Below are 19,052 nucleotides of genomic sequence, written 5' to 3' on the forward strand. Positions count from 1 at the left end.
GTAAAATGCACATAAAAGTGAGGAATGGACTAAAAATGATTTTTTGGAATGAAAAATGTATAGGAGATACTAGTCTAAAGAGATGTTCCCAACTTATACATCATAAGCCTTTAGAAAAATGCCACCGTCTTTCGGTTGTGGAGCAATCAAGGGTGGAACTTGATTTTTAGAAGAGCCTTGACGATTGGGAAATAGATAGAGTAACAAACTTGCTCAGTTTTTAGGTACCTTCCGGGCACCTCGATTATTTTGATAGACTGTCTGGAAGGCGCATAACAAGGGAGATTTCCACGGTAAAATCTTGTTATTGGAACATGAATAGCAATCGATTAATGCTAGTAAATTGGCCTTGGAATTAATGCGAAGGTCAAAGTTCTCGTAAGGTTGCTTGTTGTACATGGTTGGTGATCAAAGAGCATGCCTAACTCGTGAAGTGTTACGGAGAAGAGGTACTGATTTGCTCAAGGTGTTTTATGTGTGGACAAGAAAGAGAGATCAATGGTCACTTGTTCCTACATTGCAAAATAGTCGTAAATGTTTGTGAGCATGTTCTTATGTTTACTTGGAGTGAGTTAGGTCATGCCAAAGACCACTTTTGAACTTGTGAACAAGCGGAAAGGAATTGGAAAAAGAAGATCTAAGGAGAACTAGTGGGAGAATATACCGACGTGCATCGGTGGACACTATGGAAAGAAAGGAATGCAAGATGTTTTCATGATAATGGCGAAAGACTCAAAAGATCAAGATGAAGTGCCTTAGTTTGCTTTATTTTTGGTGTAAACGGGATATGGTGGAAGTAGAATCTTTAGTTGATTTTATAGGACATACTACGTAAGCTATAGTTTTTTTGTTGTTTCGGGGTAGTTTATTTTACCAAGGGATGTAAGATTATACCTCATCACCATATGATGAGTTTTTTGTGTGAATACAAAGTTACCTTTTACTCAAAAAAAAAAAAAGTATAGCTATGCCTAAACACACACCCCCCCACCCCCCACGCCCACCCGACCGCCGTCCAAAAAAAAAAGTTATAGTCATTTGTGAACTTAAAGCCTTATAACTAACAACTCTATTTTTATGCGTGGTATCCAAATTAAATTTCATGTACCTCAATTAATTTTATAAAGGCTTTGATGGTTTAATGCGTAAAGCCATAAACTAAATCTATTTTTATAATTGTGGTATCTGAATTAAATTTCACACACCTCAATTAATTTTATAAAATATTTATTATTTCTCAAATTGACATGTTTCCTTGCACAATTTTATAAAGTAAACACAATTAAATATCTTTACTTAAGCGTGATATATGCAATAAATGTTTTATATATCATAGATAAAATCAATAATGCTGCGTTTAAAAGTTAATAACTTTTTCGAAATTAGACTTGTGAGTTGTGATCTAATTTTTTTTTTTAATTTTAAATGTTAAACTTTCAAGTAGATTTATCACTTTCAAACTTTAGGAAGGGATCTGGTAGCTCAGTTGGTTGACTACCTAAATTTTCACCTTATTGGTGAGGGTTCGAATCCCCGTGTTGTAATCCCCTTTCCCATTTTCCCTTCCCCTATCCCTACGTGTTTAACTTTTTCAGGTTTTTCATAAAAAAATGTCACCTAATCTCTAGTTCTAATATTTTTTTGGACAAAAACGTATATGTACATAGTAAGAGGGTATATTTACAGAACATAACGATACTTTTCAGTTTATAAAATATATCAATAGATTTCTTACAAAATCTATACGAATCAGTTAAATTAAAAAGAAGCACCTAAAACACAGTAAATAACGTAAGAAAACAGCTTCTCTTATTTTATCCACTTTTCTCTCCCATTGAAAATTAAAAGATATTGTTCTCTAATTTTCTCCAACTTTTGCTCCCTTGTTTTAGTGACTTTTCTCTCCCATTCAAAATGCAGAGATATTATTCCCTAATTTTCTTCAACTTTTGCTCGAAAAGTCAATTCTAATAGTAAATTCTCTCATTCAAAATTCATACGCCATAAATTTCTCTGTATGAATCAGATTCCATACCAAGTTCGTTATAATTGATATAAATCAAATTCCATACAAAGTTCATGCACCATAAAACAATTATGTATAAATTTTGTATGCAATATGTATATATAAATTGGTTATAATTTTTATGTATGAAATATGTATAAAAGTTGTATGTATATTTTGATTATGATAAACTACATATAAATTGTATAAAATCTGATCAAAGTATGTATAAATTATGAGAAAGTATGCATAATAAATATGTAATTGCTACAAACCAAATTCCATACAAAGTTCATACACCAGAAAATAAATATATAGTAATTTTTGTATTCAGCATGTATAACTGTATAAATTTGTTATAATTTTTATGTTTGAAATATGTATAAAAGTTGTATGTATGTTGATGTAGTTTAGTACTTTCACGAACGGCAATGATAGAAATGTTTTGTTTTGCGAGGGAACTTCAAACATTTTGGATAGATGCCAAAACCATCTGGAACTTGAACTATACTCTTTAATATTGGGACATTAGAAAAAACTTTTGAATGTCCACATTTAAAAATCAGATTATTTTACTATAAAAAAGCCCAAAATCGTGGGTATCTCATTAAGCCCAAATCTGATATACTTTGTAATTTTGTTAGTATGTTTTATAAATAAGGAAAAGTATCCTATGTTTTGCAATATAGAGTCTTATTAGGTCATTTTCCTTTTTTTTTTTTTTTTTTAATTTTATAAAAGCGACATAACATGATGTGCTTAAAATTATTTTATTGAAAAGTTAATTTTGATATCTTACACTTTTATTATATTATTTTCTTTTCAGTTTTAATCAAGTAAACTTAATATACTCCATTATACCTTTCATCTCTTTCTATATTTAGTAAGTTAGACAAATCAAACACCATACATAATAAGTTTAAAACTACAAAAGTCAAAGAACATTTTAGTATATTATACACACGTTTGTAATTTAGAACCATAAGATTGAAAAGTCTTCGTATATTTTTAAAATTTTGTGTCAATTCAAACTAATACACTTAAATTGGGATTGGATGGAGTAATATATTGAGATACTTACACTGTGTATCAATTAGGGTACTAATGCTACCAAAATTGATCCATATTTTTAAATGGTTAACCCAAACTTTTTTCCCAGTCCTTTCGGTCACTGTTTTCTCTATTTTTTTGCATAATCGGAAAATTCGAAATAATTGTGATTATGAGAAGAAGTTGTTTGAATTTTCTTAGTAGGTGTGTGGCGGATATAGGCTTGAATGCGGAAACAATGGAGAAGGCTAAGGGCAAAATTTTTTGAAAATTTGTTTCGGGAATTTTGAAATGATTTTTAGTTCTTAAATAAATTTGGATTTATTGAAGGCTGACCCGTTTTTGTTTTTTTGCATGTGATTAATTATATAAGGGAGCTAAAGTTCAAGAAACTTCAATAAAAATAAAAAGGAAAAATCAAGAAGAAAAGAGAGAGGCCATTCGGTCTAGAGAGAAAAGAAAGAAGAGAAAAAAGAAAAAAATTCTTGGAGCTTGGTCTTGATTTCCAAAGCTTGGTTCTTACTTAAGGTGCTCTGAAGTTGGTATAATTTTCAAGTCAAGGGAGTGCTTGTTTTGGCATCATGTTTTCTTTCATGTTATGGAAGGTTTATGGATGTTAGAATAAGTGGAATGGTATGGAAATCATGGAATTGTGTTTGTGAGTGTGTTAGCATAGTGTGTTGTAGCGATAAGGTAGTTGTATGAAGGAAAATTGTTAAACTTGTTAGCATGTTGATTATGTTGTTATGGTCTTAAAATAAATGAGAAGTATGAAGAATTTGTGTGTTGTGAATTATGGTGTGTGATGTATGTGTGTGTATATATGCAAATGTGCATGGTTGTGTATTGAAGATGTGTTGAATTTTATGTTGTGTTCTAGTTGTAGTTATGATGAAATTCATATTGGAAATGAAAGTTGAATGAATTTGACGGAAGTTGGAAAAATTAGAGGTTGGCGTGACCTATGGAAAAATTGAAATGAAAATGAATTGTTTTGTTTGATATGTTAGTTGTGTCGTTATGATTCTTATGACCTCAATAAAGGTTTAATGGTTTGAGTTGGTATTGATTTGAAAGTATGAAGTCGAAGTGAGAATTATTGCATTATGTTGGAAAGTAGGCATATTGTGTTGATTGTTGTTGTTGGTGGTGTTGTTGTTGGCTTGTTGTTGGTTAGTTTAATGCTGAATCTCGGGGGTGTCATATTTATAGGGGAGATCTTTGTAGGAATTTCGGTGGCCATACTTAACCAAAGTTGAAATGTTAACTTGCGTAATAATGCTAAAGATGACCGTTTGCACGACAAAAACTAAACGGCCAAGGTATGTAAAAGCCTTGCCCTTCATTCTTCGGCATGTTCTAAGTGTAACGAGGCTTGAATGCGAGCCTCGAGCACGGATTTGCGTCCAATCAAGGCCAAGCCACCATTCGGTAAGATTGAATTGTTCTTTACCTTTTGTCGGCAAAATTGCCTATATGTGCACAACTTCCACAAATGGAGTCGAATACTCTAAGATGGTTATGGACGACTCCCCTCCATCTCTCTCTCTCTCTCTCTCTCTCTCTCTCTCGCTATCATATGATAATTGATATGACCGTCTTTATGAGTTTCATGATATAGTGCGACATAAAGCGATTCGGACATTCTCGTTACGAAATAATGCAATCGTCTTCCCAAGATGACACGTCTGCGTATCTATTATGCCTATGATCATAATTCCGATTTGACCTATCTTACTTATTTTAGTTGCATTAAGTACGTATGTCGATCTATATGTATATGGTTTCTCATTGATACGTTCGTGGATGCCTCACTTCCTTCACGTCGGGCCGAGGTTACGTGATTCGTGCACTTTCGCGCATTGTTCACCGCGTCCGCCGGATGTGCGGGGCGGGATCCGTACGTATTTGATTATGATGCTTATGATCTAGTGATCTATTTGATTTGATCTATCGTAAAACTCATCGAGGGATACGTACGTATATCGATTTGGATCGGGTGTGTACGTCCGTATATGCTGAGAGAGATTCTGAATTTGGGTCATTAGCGTCATACTTAAAATCGTACGGGAGTCACCGGAGGTGAGAGCCGTACGGGGGTACCCCCCGTATCTACGAGTACGTATGGAGAAATATTATGATTAGTTTGTACGCTCCGTAAGTCCGACTCGGCCTATGAATCCGATGTATACACGTATATATACATATGATTATGTATGTTACATTTCCGCTTACATACTCGGTACACACCTTCGTCCGACCCCCGTTGTTCTTCGGGGGAGTGTTACATGCCCACTTATCGGTCTGCTTGCTTCGAGAGCCCTGTGTGATACTTTTGTATAATCTTCTTATACAATATGATCATTTTGGGTACGGCGGGGCCTGTCCCGTCTATTATTACGTATGTTAGACCACTTATACAATTGTGGGTTGTGGGTTGTCACTAGTGTATAATTTCATTTATTATGATAGCCCTAACGGGTTCGAGTATATATATATATATATATTCGTGCGATGTATTTATATACAAATTTATGTATGTATGTACGAACGGAATTAGCTATTTGGTATACGGATGCGGTAGGTACGTACGTATGGGTGCCCAGTTAGGACACCAGTCGCGGCCTATGGGATTGGGTCGTGACATCACCGCTCCCTCCTCCCCTTCTCTCTCTCTCTACTGCAACTTCTCTGCATCGCCGGAAGTTTTTCGGCGACAACGACGGGCTTCTTTTCCATACTCATACACCGCCTCCCTCCTGCGGGGCTCGGATCTAGCGTAAATTACCTGGATCACGATCTGTATCTCGAAAACTCATCGAGGTGGTGGGGGAGCGCAAGTAGGGGAGATGAAATTAGCGGCGGTGGGAGTCGCTGGAGGTGGTTGAGGTCGGCGATGGAGAAATCGATAGGTGCAGGGTAGTGAGTGTATACACGTATATACATAATGTATCTGTCTTGTATACTTATATATATAGGTGTATAAATATGTATAAGTCTTATTCAAAATCAGTCCGGATATATGTTTATAACCACTTATACAATATTGTGTACTAGTGTATAAATATGTATAAGTGTTTATTTTCTTGTATAATACTGTATAATTAATTTTTTTAGTGTATATACCTACACATTATACACCTTCAAACACCTATATACATAATGTACTTGTCTTTTGTATATGAGTGTATAAAAGTGTTTTTGGGCCAAAGCCTTGCAATGTAAGTTTTGGGCTATTTTTTTACAATGTAAGTGAGCAAATTGTATATTTGTGAAATTCCCGCTAAAATAAAAGGAACAAAATAATAGCAGTACTCCCTCCGTCTCAATTTATACGACACTATTTATTTTTTAATCAGTCCCAAAAAGAATGAAACCTTTATAAATTTGGACAAAATCAACTTAATTTACTTTTTTACCTTTAATGAAATAATTTATAACCACACAAATTTTTGTGGTTTGTTTTAGACCACAAATTTTAAAAGTTTTCTCATAATTTTTAAATTTCATGCTATAAATTTTGTAAGAAGTGAAACACCTTCATATATAATAGGATCAAAGTATTTTGAATATAATCGGGCTCCAATACAGGTACTGAACACCGTGTTGGAAATTTTTAAAAAAATATATAGATGGTGGGGAAGGATGAAAAAGGCCAAAAAAAAAAAAGAAAGAAGAAACACGTGCGTTATTGCAAAAGATTTCAAAGATTAGCCTTTAAATAATGAAGTAGCTTAAAAGTGTGTTTCCTCGGAAGATATCCATCCGTACTTGTAAGTGAAACTAAAATTAGGGTTTCAGTTTACAATCTCATTTTACCTCTTGTTATATCCGATCCATTTTATTTCTCTGTTGCATATAATTCAAATCCAAAACTTTGTATTATACACAAATTACAAATGGTGGAAAGGAAAGTGTACAAAACGAAACTATGTGTGCTTTATCAAAGAGGACGTTGTAATCGCCAAACTTGTTCTTTTGCTCATGGCAATACCGAACTACGTCGTTTCTCCGATTCCACTGCTGCTGGCGGTAATTTTTTTTTTTATCACTACTTGCAATTTTAAACATTTGTATTTTTTCCATGTTTTGATTGAAAAATAATTGAGTTACGGTGGACAGAGTTACCTGTTACCTGTGCTGGTACGTCGAGTTGCACTCAAGTTGCCTCGGACACCATGGTTATCATCAAAGAACAAATATTTGGGTTGGAAAAAAAAAGAAAAAGAGTAGTCCCTTTGTACCAATTTATATGACACACTTTGCTTTATAATCCGTCGAGTGGCGAAGCGGGATTTTAACTAAGGGGGTTCAGAAATATAAAGAGGTAGACAAATGAAGAAGCCCAAGGGGTTGGGTTTAACGTCTACTAGATATACATAAAAAATAATTTTTACCTTGTATATATAGCGTAATTTTTTGCTGAAGGGGGTTTGGATGACCCCTTGGCCCTTACTGGCTCCGCCCCTGAGTCCGTCCCAAAAAAATGACACGTTTTTTTATTTGGCAACAATTTAACTTTAAACTTTACTCACTTCGTCCCATATTATTTATCCACATCATTAAAAATATCTGTCCCAAATTACTTGTTTGTTTACAAAATCAAGATAGAATTAATTAAATCTTTTCCATTTTACCGTTAATGTTAAATGTTCTTAAAAATAATCAATAATGATTAGAGTGCAATTTACTGGAGAGAGATAAGGGTAGGGTAGTAAAAATACACCTTTTATTTATGATTTATTAAAGGGCGTGTAACGGGAAAAGTGAAAAAGTAATATAGGACGGTGAGAGTACCTTTTACGCTTAACGAGATGATTTATAACCACACAAATATCTTTGATTTGTTTTAGACCACAAGATTCAAAAGTCATTCCTTTATTTCTTAAACTCCGTGCCCAGTCAAACTACATCACATAAATTGGGACGGAGGGAGTATTTTATTAGAAGTTGAAGAGAAAGTTTGTGGAAGTTGAGGTTGTATTGGGAAATGAATTTCACTTTGAACAGAAGTTAGTGAAAGTAGAAGATTTGTATGTAAAACCAAATGTTTTCACTTGAGATATACCTTCAAACTAGCAAGTCAGTATTTTGCTTGAATATTAAAAACTAAGTGCAATTTTAGCCAAGACTCGTGGCTAGACTAGTATCTGCAAATACTGATGTCAAGTTATTGCAAATAATGAATTCTTGCCGAAACAGGCTCTTAATTTTCACATTTTTCATTTTGCCTTACTGAAATGTTCTTATATGACATCACATGATACATAAACAACAACACTGTTTAAGTCATATATGCTTATTTTGCTCAAGTGTTACATACCTTAAGCAAATTTAAGGTACATTTAAAAATTGTAGTTTAAACATTAAACTCATGCATAATCCTTCTTTTCCACTTTAGGTTTATCTGTTAGTAATCTCAAAACCTTTTAATAAGGTAAATATTTATTAAGTAATTTGGGGAAGCTCCTTTATAAAAGTAGTATACAGAAAACGAGAGAGCGTACATAAGAATATGGTTCTCTACAAATGACGCACAATCTGCTCTATAAACAGATGCCTCATCGGTGCACCAAATACCAAGAATAAAAGGATATAGTTAAATGCAAAAAGTCATACTTTCTTTTAGCAAAGACACGGTCATTTTCTATCAGCTCAAAAACTCTTCTTCTCTCCTTCCACAAAACTCATATGATGCCTATCTTCTTTCTTCTAAAGGCTGCTATGTAGCACATCCTTCATTGAACTTGTCATTGCACCCCTAACCAATTGAAGACAACCCACCATAATTGTGTAGCCACTTGACGATGTAATAAGAGGTGATCCACATCTTCGCCTCCATAGCTGCACATAAAGCACCAATTTACATATGTATTCCTCCTCTTCATCAAGTTCTCATCTGTCAAAATCTTTTCCCTTGTGGCCGATCAAGCGGAGAAGCACATCTTTCTACTTTCTGGGCTGCCTTATGAATCCAAACCAATATATGCGGAAAGCCAAACTAAATTTAAGTATCTTACTTTCCTTTCCTTTTTGGTCTGTCCTAAATATAGAAAGAGACACTCTTTTTGAGATAGACCAAAAAGGAAAGTAAGACACTTAAATTGAGACAGAGGGAGTATCATATTCCAAAAAGATCGGTATTTTTCCATATTTTTGAATATTCAGTAACCAATTGTACAATATTTGGGTTGAAGTTGAAAAAGAAAGAGTATTTGAAGTTGAAATTGAAGAAATAGTTTGTGGAAGTTGAGGTTGTATTTGGATATGAATTTTGCTCTGTAAAGTGGTTCGTGAAACTAGAAGGGGAGCCTTGGCATAACTGGTAAAGTTATTGTCATGTGATCAGTAGGTCACGGGTTTGAGCCGTGGAAACTTGACCTCTTGCGAAAATGCAAGGTAAGACTGCGTACAATAGACCTTGTGGTTCAGCCCTTCCCCGGACCCCGCGCAGAGCGGGAGCTGGTGCACCGGGCTGCCCTTTTTAAAGTGGTTCGTGAAAGTAGAGATTTGTGTGTAAAAAAGCCAATATTAAAACTAAGCTTAATATTACCCCCTTTGTCCCAAGTTATATCAATATGACTAATATTCGAAGTTAAATTGGATTAAATCAGCTCAATATTTTAAATTTTAAATTTAGATATTCAAAAACTATACGAAAAATACTACAGGTTGGTAAATTTTCTCATGTCAATATGATTGAAAAAAAGTACATTTTAAATGTTGGTCAAAGTTCACATAGTTTGAATCTGATAAGTGTCACATAAATTGAGACGGAGGAAGTAGTAACTATTCATGGCTAAACTAGTAATTGCAAATAATGAAATAGTATTCATGCCCGAACAGGCTCTTAATTTTCACATTTTCGTTTTGCGATACTGTTGTGTTCATGTGGGACATAACATGAATACTGAACTGAACTTCAGTATTGCAAATACTGGAATAGTATTCGTGGCGAACGGGGCTCTTTATTTTCACATTTTCATTTTGCCTTGCTGACAGGAAAAGTATCATCTTGCATTTTGCTTCATTTGTTGATTCATGTTTGTTACTTATAGTTAACATTTTTTAGAGTAGTGGATTGTAAAAATACATATGCTTAATTTGTTTTAGAATTGTAAGAGAAACAAGATAGTTTGTAAAAGTACATCGGATATTAGGAAATCTTTCTTACCCTCCGTGTCAGTTCCCATTTAGCTTGTTAAACCTATCCATATCTTGATCACAAATTCTCATTTGGATGTATGTAGTTTTTTGCCTTTTTCTGCTTTCTTTTTTGCAACTTCTATTTTTTTTCTATTATGAAGCTTTGTTGGCACTTCTCTGCTATTTATTTTAGCTAACATTCAGTTTAAGAGAGCCTAGTGCTATATCTGTGGACTCAAATTGGTGATGTTACTGAGTTGAAGGGAGAAATTTTGGATTAATTCTATTGGACAGTGAATAACTGCCTATCAACTGACAGGTTTTAGTATTTCTTATCAGAAAGGAATTTGCTGGTTGCTTTATCTTTGTGCTGCTTATGGTATTTTTCTCAGCATCTTGGTTTATCATATTGCATCTTCAAGCAGCAGCACATGAGGGATCAGAATATGTTTCTCTGGACATAGTCTCTTCCATATATATTTACTCATCCGCCAGCTTGATGCACCATATCAATGCTGTATCCTATTAACTTCTTCCCTCATATATTCCTCGAGAATATGGTGTTCCCTTCTTGTGACTTCTGTTTGAATGAATCTTCAAAGGAACCTGTTGGATGGTATTTTGGTCCAAGAAGGCCTATTTATTATCCTATATATTGTCCTGCTGCTTGGATAATACTTATCCTTTTGATACGGCTGCTAGCAGAAATATGTGCCATACCAAATTTTTTTTACCGAGCAAGATGCAAGGATGTCTATTATCTGTTCTGTTGGTTCTGTGATATTCGAAGCTCTTCTGGGTAAAAGCTCAAAAACTGGTATTCTATATCTGTTCATTATATGAGAGCAGTAGTTTCTATGGCTCCTTTGGGAACTCACAGGAAGGCAGTATAAATATTCACTGTTATGTTTCTGTTGTAGTTCGATGTAATGGTAAGATTAGCTCTATTATTCATTCTTGGTGATTTAGTTGGTGGATTTGATCAATATGTTGAATCAACAACTGGGTCCCGTTCACTCATCAAGATAGTCTTCTCATTGTAGAAAGGCGAGATTTTCGTGGTCGTGACTTGAGAGAGAAGCTTGATAGAAGGCGTTCTCCAGTGGGCAGATACTCCTATGATAGAGATGCAAGAGAGAGACATGCATCCGGTGATCCTGTGGTCAGATACTCCTCTGATAGAGATGCAAGAGAGAGACATGCATCCCGAGAACCCATGGTCTCTGATAGAGATGCAAGAGAGAGACATGCATCCCGAGATCCCATGGTCTCTGATAGAGATGCAAGATTAATACATGCATCCCATGATCCTGTGGTCAGATACTCCTCTGATAGAGATAGAGATGCAAGAGAGAGACATGCATCCCGAGATCCCGTGGCCTCTGATAGAGAAGCAAGAGAGAGACATGCATCCCGTGATCCCATGGTCCCTGATAGAGATGCAAGAGAGAGACATGCATCCGGTGGTCAGAGCTTCTTTCTTTCACTTTCACTTTGCTGTCGTTGTCCAATCTTTATAGACTTATTTACCCTTGCTTATCTGAAAGGATGAGTTAAGTAATAGGGCATTCATTTCCATGGAAATATACTAGGTGGAGGTCCTTATTTCTGTCACGGGATCATGTGAATATGTTGGCTCACATAGATTTGGAGCTAATATATTCTTCTTTCTCGTCCGTCTTTCATGGTTCTGTTCCAGTCAAATAATATTTCCTTCTGATTTATTTTGCAGGGCGCACTCCTACTGAATCTGTTGGGAGGAGGAGGTAAGTTTATCAATATCATATGTATACTTCTTTTTAGGACTTAGTGACTGATACATAATATACAGGTCTTTGTTGACAAATTACATGCTCAGGCTTTAGATGGAAACCTTGAACTGAGTTCAGGTCACTCATAAATTAGTCGGAAGCTGGTCGGGCTTGAATCCATTTGCTTATGATTTATGATAGATATGTAAACCTTAATTGCTACTTAAAATGGGATTTATTCTGTTACCAGTTAGACAATTTTATCTTGTAGTTGTTTTGATACAGTTAATGAGATCAGTGTAAAGAGACCTAAGGTTTTATTTTATAAAGGAGAAATCTCTCAGCAGCTCCCTAAGGTAGAATATTTACAAGCAAAGAGGTCAATTGGCTCTTCCCTATATCTTGAAATTTCTAAACCCCTTTAGAGAGCATCATTGGACAAATCAGTATGCTTTTCATGATAAAGACAATATGGTTTCATATGGTTAATCTATTTTCTTTAAGCTTTCTTTTACCTTGACCTGATACTATGGGCCTGTTTGGATAGACTTATTTTAGGTGCTTTTAAGCCAAAATAGCTTTTAAGCAATTTGTAGTGTTTGGGTAGGAACCTGTTTGGATGGGCTTAAAAAAAACAGCTTATAAGCTGAAAACAGCTCATAAGCCAAAAAAAATTAAGTTGGGGTAGCCAAACACTCAAAAGCTGTTTTCAGCAACTTATAAGCCAATCCAAACAGGCTCTAGAACTAAAAAAGTGCTTTTAAGCACTTGTTTTTAAGCCAAAATGACAAAAATAAGCCAAAAGCCGTAAGCTTGAATTTCTAATTTATGGCTTATAAGTCAAAAGTCATAAGCCCATCCAAACAGGCTCTATGTTCATAATCATAATGTTTGACTAAGATCAGAAAAATGGTATATTGCAGTGATAGAAAGCGCAGGATGAAACATCATTCGGATTGTCAAAGTGATATCTCTCGAAGTTTGAACATGTCGGATGGGACAGGAGATCATGTGAAGGAGAAAAAACATTTATCTTCCAATTCCAAAGATGTCCTTCAGGTACAGGGAGTGGATAACTTTGTTATCTAGTTTGCGAATTGCGGAGTTCATCAGCCTTTCCTTTTGCCCAGTCTTTTTTACATCCTCAACATATATACATACATACATATAAATGTTTATCCTCAACATATATACATACATGTATATATAGTTCTGATTTCTGTCTATCCTTCATGTTGCAGCTTAAGCAGTTGCAATCTGAAATCAATATGTTGGATGACCAAAAACGAGAACTGGAGGTTGGTTTTGTTTCCCTTGTAATTGGTTGCTTGTTGCTTAATAGATTTTCTTTTCTTGGTCACTTCTTGCATAATTTTGATAATAGTCTTTCCACTGAATTCCTACTTTAATTATATTTCTAAGCGAGTGGTTGCCATTTATGCTCGTTGGTGTTTTATTATTATATGCATTTATATATACCTTTATTTATTTATATACCATATCTGATTGGAATATGAATGACATGTGTGTATCGTAATATGCATAAATGTTTTTTCTCTTTTCACGTGTGTATTGCAAAGGTAAAGTAAAGATAATGAAGTTGGTGATTTAATAATCCATGTATCTGGTTAACTAGCTATTCTGATATTTCATGAAAGTCAATTATTAAACCTAGAAGTGGGGCTCAAAATCAGCGTGAAGTTCAATAAAAAATTTTGATCTTGAGGAAATAAGTTTAATAGACTACACGTCTACAGCGACGTGTCTTGTCTTGTAGTCTTTTTTTCCAACTAATCTCTTATGCTTTCTCTGGTTACCGTTCTGAACTTGTATGTCTATGTCCTTGTTTGGTGTACTAGTATATTTGGCATGTATTTTTCACTTGTTTAAAGTCTGAACCTATTAACACCAGGTAGGGCACTTTTTAGCTCTTATGTTTTGAGTGGGCAGAGAAACCGGTCTCAGATAGAGGGTTTGTTAGTAAAGTTGATTGTTATGCCATATATTAGCCACTTTTTTTAAATAACCATGCTGTCCTGGCCAGCTTGTGCGCACCTCTACTAATTCTATGGGTACCTGTTACATCCCACTAGCACTACCGGGAAACTTTTTCCAGCAAGGTTTGGACATGTATGAAGGAATCACCAAGTGTTTTTACCTCCATGGGATTTGAACTTGAGACCTCATGGTTCGCAACCCACTTCATTGACTACTAGGCCACTAAAAAGGAAATAAAATGGTATAAGCTGCCAAAGTGCACCTTGACAGTCTAGGATGACCCTTTTGGCTATTGGATTATTTTTCCTTCTTAAATAGCTAGCTTCTCTTGCATGCTGCTGGTCCTCGATAGCAGCAATAGCGAAGTTTCTGACCTAAGTGAGAAGCTCAAACCTTTAATCTTCTGTGCTAACTCATAGCAGTTAAATAGATACTAATTATTAGAGAAGACTTTCCTCTTCTATCTCTTTATTCATTTGCCAATAGCAGATGTAAAGGCTCTCATTAACGTTTACTTGCTACGTTTTCGTCCTCTTGTCTTTCTTCAACAGACTATTCTGCTTTCCTTCTTTGTGCCCTTCTCCTTTTATTTAACACATTCTTTTGCTCATTGCTCTAACATTTCAAGTTTAGTCATCAATACTTATCTTTTTTGGTTGGAACTTGGAAGATGTACCTTGAAGAGACAACTTGTGAGGCAGAAGAACTAGCTTCAAAGGTTCAGGACCTTGAGATGGAACTTTTCAAGGAAAAGGAGGAATGTAAAAGGTCTCTATTTGTTATAACGCATTTCAAAATCTTTTCATTTGATTCTGGATATACCTTTTCCTGACGTCTGGTCCGTCCAATCCCTGGCTTTTCCCCAGGACTACTTCGAAGGTCAAGTTGTTCATTGAAGCATATAATAATCACTCACGGGTAGAAGGAGAACTAAAGAGGTATTGTAATGATATTGCTCCTTCTATTGACTTCCTCCTCCCCATCCACTTCAGATTTTTGTCATTTAATATCTTAGGTCAATTTCTGTTTCTCTTGCTTTCTATGAACACTCAGTTGAGATAGTGGAATTGTAGGTCAGAAGCTCAGCTTCAAAAGCTCGCTAATAGACTCAGCTCAGATTTCGTCAGAACCAGTGCAAGCGAGGAGGATTTGGCCATCAATGTAAGTGATGGAGGGTTGGCTGGTAATCATTTTAGCTCATTGGATGAGCAGCAGAAGAATACTTCACCTACCAAGAAAAGGCCAAGAATTCATCGTGAAGCAGATGAAACCACAAATCAAGGTAATATATGATGATTATGTCTTGAGGGTGTTGCTTTCCTGAATAAAATATATGTTGCGTGGACTCTCCAATGTCGCACCTATGTTGGATCCCCAAAAAATGCACTAATTTTGGGGGATCCGACACGCACCGACGACATTTTTGGAGATCCAAGTAACATAGAATAAAATAACTATACTAGTGGTTACTATTATAATCTAGGAACTTCAGCTGAATTTTCTGATTTGTAATCAGCTGTAGGTGTGCATGCTTATTTATATAATTGATTTTCCTGAACAAAACTGCCAAGGACCTGAGTATGTCCCAGCGTCCTGTTCTATTGTTCTATATGTATAGCTGTCGCATCCTTGGGCCGAAATACTTTATAATAAGTACTTGTTTCCTGCTCATCTTTTACAAATTTCCTTTTCTCCCATACTCAATACAAGTAACTCAAGGCAGTCTATATAGATGTGAATAATACTTGAATCCAAGAGTGCAGATAAAAACATCTTGGATGTTGTGTATATAATGGTTTAAATTAATTTCCATTATTGTATTTGGTGACAAGTTAATGTAATTCTCATTCAGCACTGTGATTTTAATCATCTTTTCTGATTGTGATGATTATTTTGTCTACTAGAATTTTGGATTTAGACAGGTAAAGAAGTTCAAGAGTATGGTAGTTAATACTCTGTCCCAAAAAGTTTGTCACTTTTTACTTCTGGATAGTCGATGTTATTCCACTTTGACAAAGAATGTTCTGAAGTATTCTTTTTATACTAACTTATTTCCCTCTGTATTTTTGCAGTTTTATGCATATATAACAATCTTATAAATCTGAAACATACTTCATAATGCAAAGTGTTCTTCGCAGTCCTACTTCACTATTCACAACAGTTGATTTACAATCCTTAAAGTTTCCTTCTTGTGAATATTAGACCCTACTTTATGATGCAAATCAAAGTTCTTGAAATCCCTTATTGTGAATTTGGTTTCTCTGACTCTTTTTACTTTTTGGCAACTCTCTTTGTAACAGCTTCAACAAAAGGAAAAGGAGATGCTTCGCAGAGGATTGCTTATCCTACTCAGCTGAATAATGAGAAGAAAGAGAAGGCAGAGTTCAATCGGGAGAATGGGCATAGGACCGTAGTGGGTGAAGAGATGTCTAAGAAGGGAATAAACTTTTCCAGTGATATGGCTTTCACAAACAAGGTGCTCCTTTTACTTAACCTTCATAGCCCCCGCTGTCCCAACAAAAAAAAAAAAAAAAAAAAAAAAAAAGAGCACTCTGCCAACACTTAATTGGGATGTCTCCTTTCATATCTTGGACAATCGATACAATTACATTCTTATGCATATGCTTTTCTGGTGCTCTTTGTTTTGTTGGCTTCCCTTTTTGTTCTTTCAATTTTCCCTTGCATTCATAAGCATCTTTTGAGACTTCATCATGGTCTACATTAAATTAGTGAAAATGATATGGAACGACATGTGAGGACTTAGCTAATGGGAAGTAAGATGAAGTGACAATATGAGGGATCACTTGTCAGAAAAGAGAAGATCTTTTGTGAATGTTAGATGCTACTTTATGGTGCTAATCGAAGTTCTTGCAGTCTTTTGCTGTAAATTTGGTTTCTCCGACGCTTTTTACCTTTGGCAGCTCGCTCTGTAACAACATCAGTGAGTTTCGATAATGGGCAGGCAACACTGTCCTTGTTGCCCACTGAGTTTTGAACTGTGCGTCGCTGGTCTTTGGGGATTTCTTGGTTATCCAAAAAATGGAGTATGCATCAGTAGCCCCCTGAATATGCATACAACTGAAATTTACTTTATCGTTTTCGTATGGAAGAATGCAACTATGTCCAATTGTATTATTTTGCTGCAGCATATTTTTTGAAATGAAAGTTGCCTTGCAGTTTATTCCTGATGGTAGTTGGTCTATGTTCCATGCTGCAAACAAAAATGCAGGATATCTTTTTTTGTCTTACACTTGCCGTTGAAGAACTGATAAACGCATTCTTCAAATTCTGCAGCCCAAAGCTTCTGATATTGGCGTTGTTTTGCCATCAACCAGCATGGCTGCTCATGCAGCGGATGAAGATGTTGAAGTTGTCGAGACGGAGGTTGAAGTAACTGGGAATACTACAAGAAGAGCTGGGAAGGGAACTCCTTCTGGTATCCGAGAGTATCCTTTTCTACCCCCACCTCCTCCCCTCCCGCCAGGTGGTTATTTGCAGGTCAGTTCAATAACTGAACCAGTTCATATGTAGCATGCAAATATATGTGCTCGTAAGTTTCTTCTTTTTGCAACCTATTGTTTCTTTTGTTGGATTATGCAACACTACAAGTGGTTGATCAGTAAAACTGCCAGAAAGATAAAACGAAGATGATTCACTCACAAAGTTCCCCCCACCCCAAGAAAAAAGAAGGCAGAGTACATTGTAGTTCTCATATTCTTGCCAAAAGCCGCAGCAAATTCCTTACTCTTAATGTTTGACTATCTCTGAGTCCTCAATCTATGTTCTTCTTTTGTCTGATTGTAATCTTGCCATTTTATGTTGTATTCACAAGTTGTGTATCTGAAAGTTACTAATACGACATGAGCCATTTGACTTTTGCTTGCAGCATAAGCGTGATAATGCAGATGGACTTGATGATGAGATGTTGGAAGTCGATATTGTTTAGCATAGTGATCAATATAGGATGACTGCGTACACAGCTGGTGCATATGTAGAGGAATAGAGCTAACGAGCTGGGAACTATGGTTGACCTGGCCTACCCATACAAGTTTTGAGCTGGATACTAAATTAAGGTTTTTATCGACCATAAGAGTTAAATATGAGGATTTTGAGCTTGATTACCATATTTCTTTTTGTATAGCAGGTTGTTAATATGGAATTAATAGTTTTCAGTCTCTTAATCTTTGCGTACGTGAGGCGCTTGTCTATGAATAGTAACTATGTTGGTGTAGAATGTGCGAACTCTTAAGCCTTGACAAGAAGCATAGTGAATAGGTGGGATAAGGAGTCAACTCCTCCCTTTTTTTTTCTTTTCGTTTTGAAATGTAATATTGCAACAAACAAGTTAACATGAACCATAAATAAGTTGCATAGTTTTCAGAACATCAGCTATAAGCATATACATTTCCATTACCTATGTAATTGCCATTTATTTCTTATTTGTTTTGCTTGATTTACACTGAATCATGTACAGTACAACCTTCTACGTATGTACATGTATATCTCTAGATATTGCATTGGAAAAATAGAAACGTACTGAACCTAAAATCAGTGAAGGCTAACAGCTAGAGCCTCCCAATCGTAGTGATATCCATTTCTAATAAAGTGAAAAGCCTCCAGATCATGAAGATATACATTTCTAATCACATAAAAGGTGAATCAAGCATAATGGATCCGCAAACAATTACTTGACTGTTAACATAAAGTATGATTGTAGGAAGTCCTGTGAACCGTGATCACATCAAGAAATTGGACAACATTTGCCACAAAGCTAACAATTTAGATACGATAATTATTAATGACTTTTTAGCTCATTAACACTCCACTTATCCTTTTGTTCATGGTATGTTGTCCTAAATTGGTCAAACTGCAAATATGTGTGTATATATACATTTATATAACAGGAGAAACTCTCTGCCTGTCTACCTCCACAAGGTAGGGGTAAGGCTGCGTACAAACCAGATACACACCACCCTCACTAGACCCCAGTTGTAGGATTATACTAGCTATGTTGTTAGGAAAAATCCTGAGAATATAAATAATAAGCAGAATGTGTATTTCAATAGATTCTCATTCAGGTATGAGGCAACTGACAGAACTTG

General features: G+C 35.5%; 1 protein-coding gene across 3 annotated transcripts; it reads left to right on the forward strand.

Moving 5' to 3' along the window:
• Positions 1-6,797: 6,797 nt before the first annotated feature.
• LOC132031130 (zinc finger CCCH domain-containing protein 13) lies at positions 6,798-18,335 on the forward strand. Of its 3 annotated transcripts, XM_059420999.1 has the most exons (12): positions 6,798-7,087; positions 11,245-11,320; positions 11,378-11,667; positions 11,934-11,967; positions 12,876-13,011; positions 13,194-13,250; positions 14,621-14,718; positions 14,817-14,888; positions 15,024-15,232; positions 16,251-16,426; positions 17,245-17,448; positions 17,837-18,335. In XM_059420999.1, exons 1-12 carry the CDS (start codon positions 6,955-6,957, stop codon positions 17,894-17,896), a joined length of 1,545 nt encoding a protein of 514 aa, XP_059276982.1. In that variant the 5' UTR covers positions 6,798-6,954; the 3' UTR covers positions 17,897-18,335. The 3 variants fall into 3 exon arrangements, with proteins under 3 accessions (XP_059276982.1, XP_059276980.1, XP_059276981.1); XM_059420997.1 differs by having other exon boundaries at positions 11,245-11,667; XM_059420998.1 differs by having other exon boundaries at positions 11,245-11,618; positions 11,933-11,967.
• Positions 18,336-19,052: the final 717 nt, after the last annotated feature.

This window comes from Lycium ferocissimum, chromosome 9, assembly GCF_029784015.1.
Source record: "Lycium ferocissimum isolate CSIRO_LF1 chromosome 9, AGI_CSIRO_Lferr_CH_V1, whole genome shotgun sequence".
Classification (NCBI taxonomy): domain Eukaryota; kingdom Viridiplantae; phylum Streptophyta; class Magnoliopsida; order Solanales; family Solanaceae; genus Lycium; species Lycium ferocissimum.

Coding starts and splice junctions, on each gene's coding strand:
- LOC132031130 (XM_059420997.1), top strand. CDS start 6,955: ATGGTGGAAAGGAAAGTGTACAAAACGAAACTATGTGTGCTTTATCAA. Junction 13,012..13,193: donor ATTCCAAAGATGTCCTTCAG/GTACAGGGAGTG, acceptor TTCATGTTGCAG/CTTAAGCAGTTGCAATCTGA. Junction 16,427..17,244: donor ATATGGCTTTCACAAACAAG/GTGCTCCTTTTA, acceptor CAAATTCTGCAG/CCCAAAGCTTCTGATATTGG.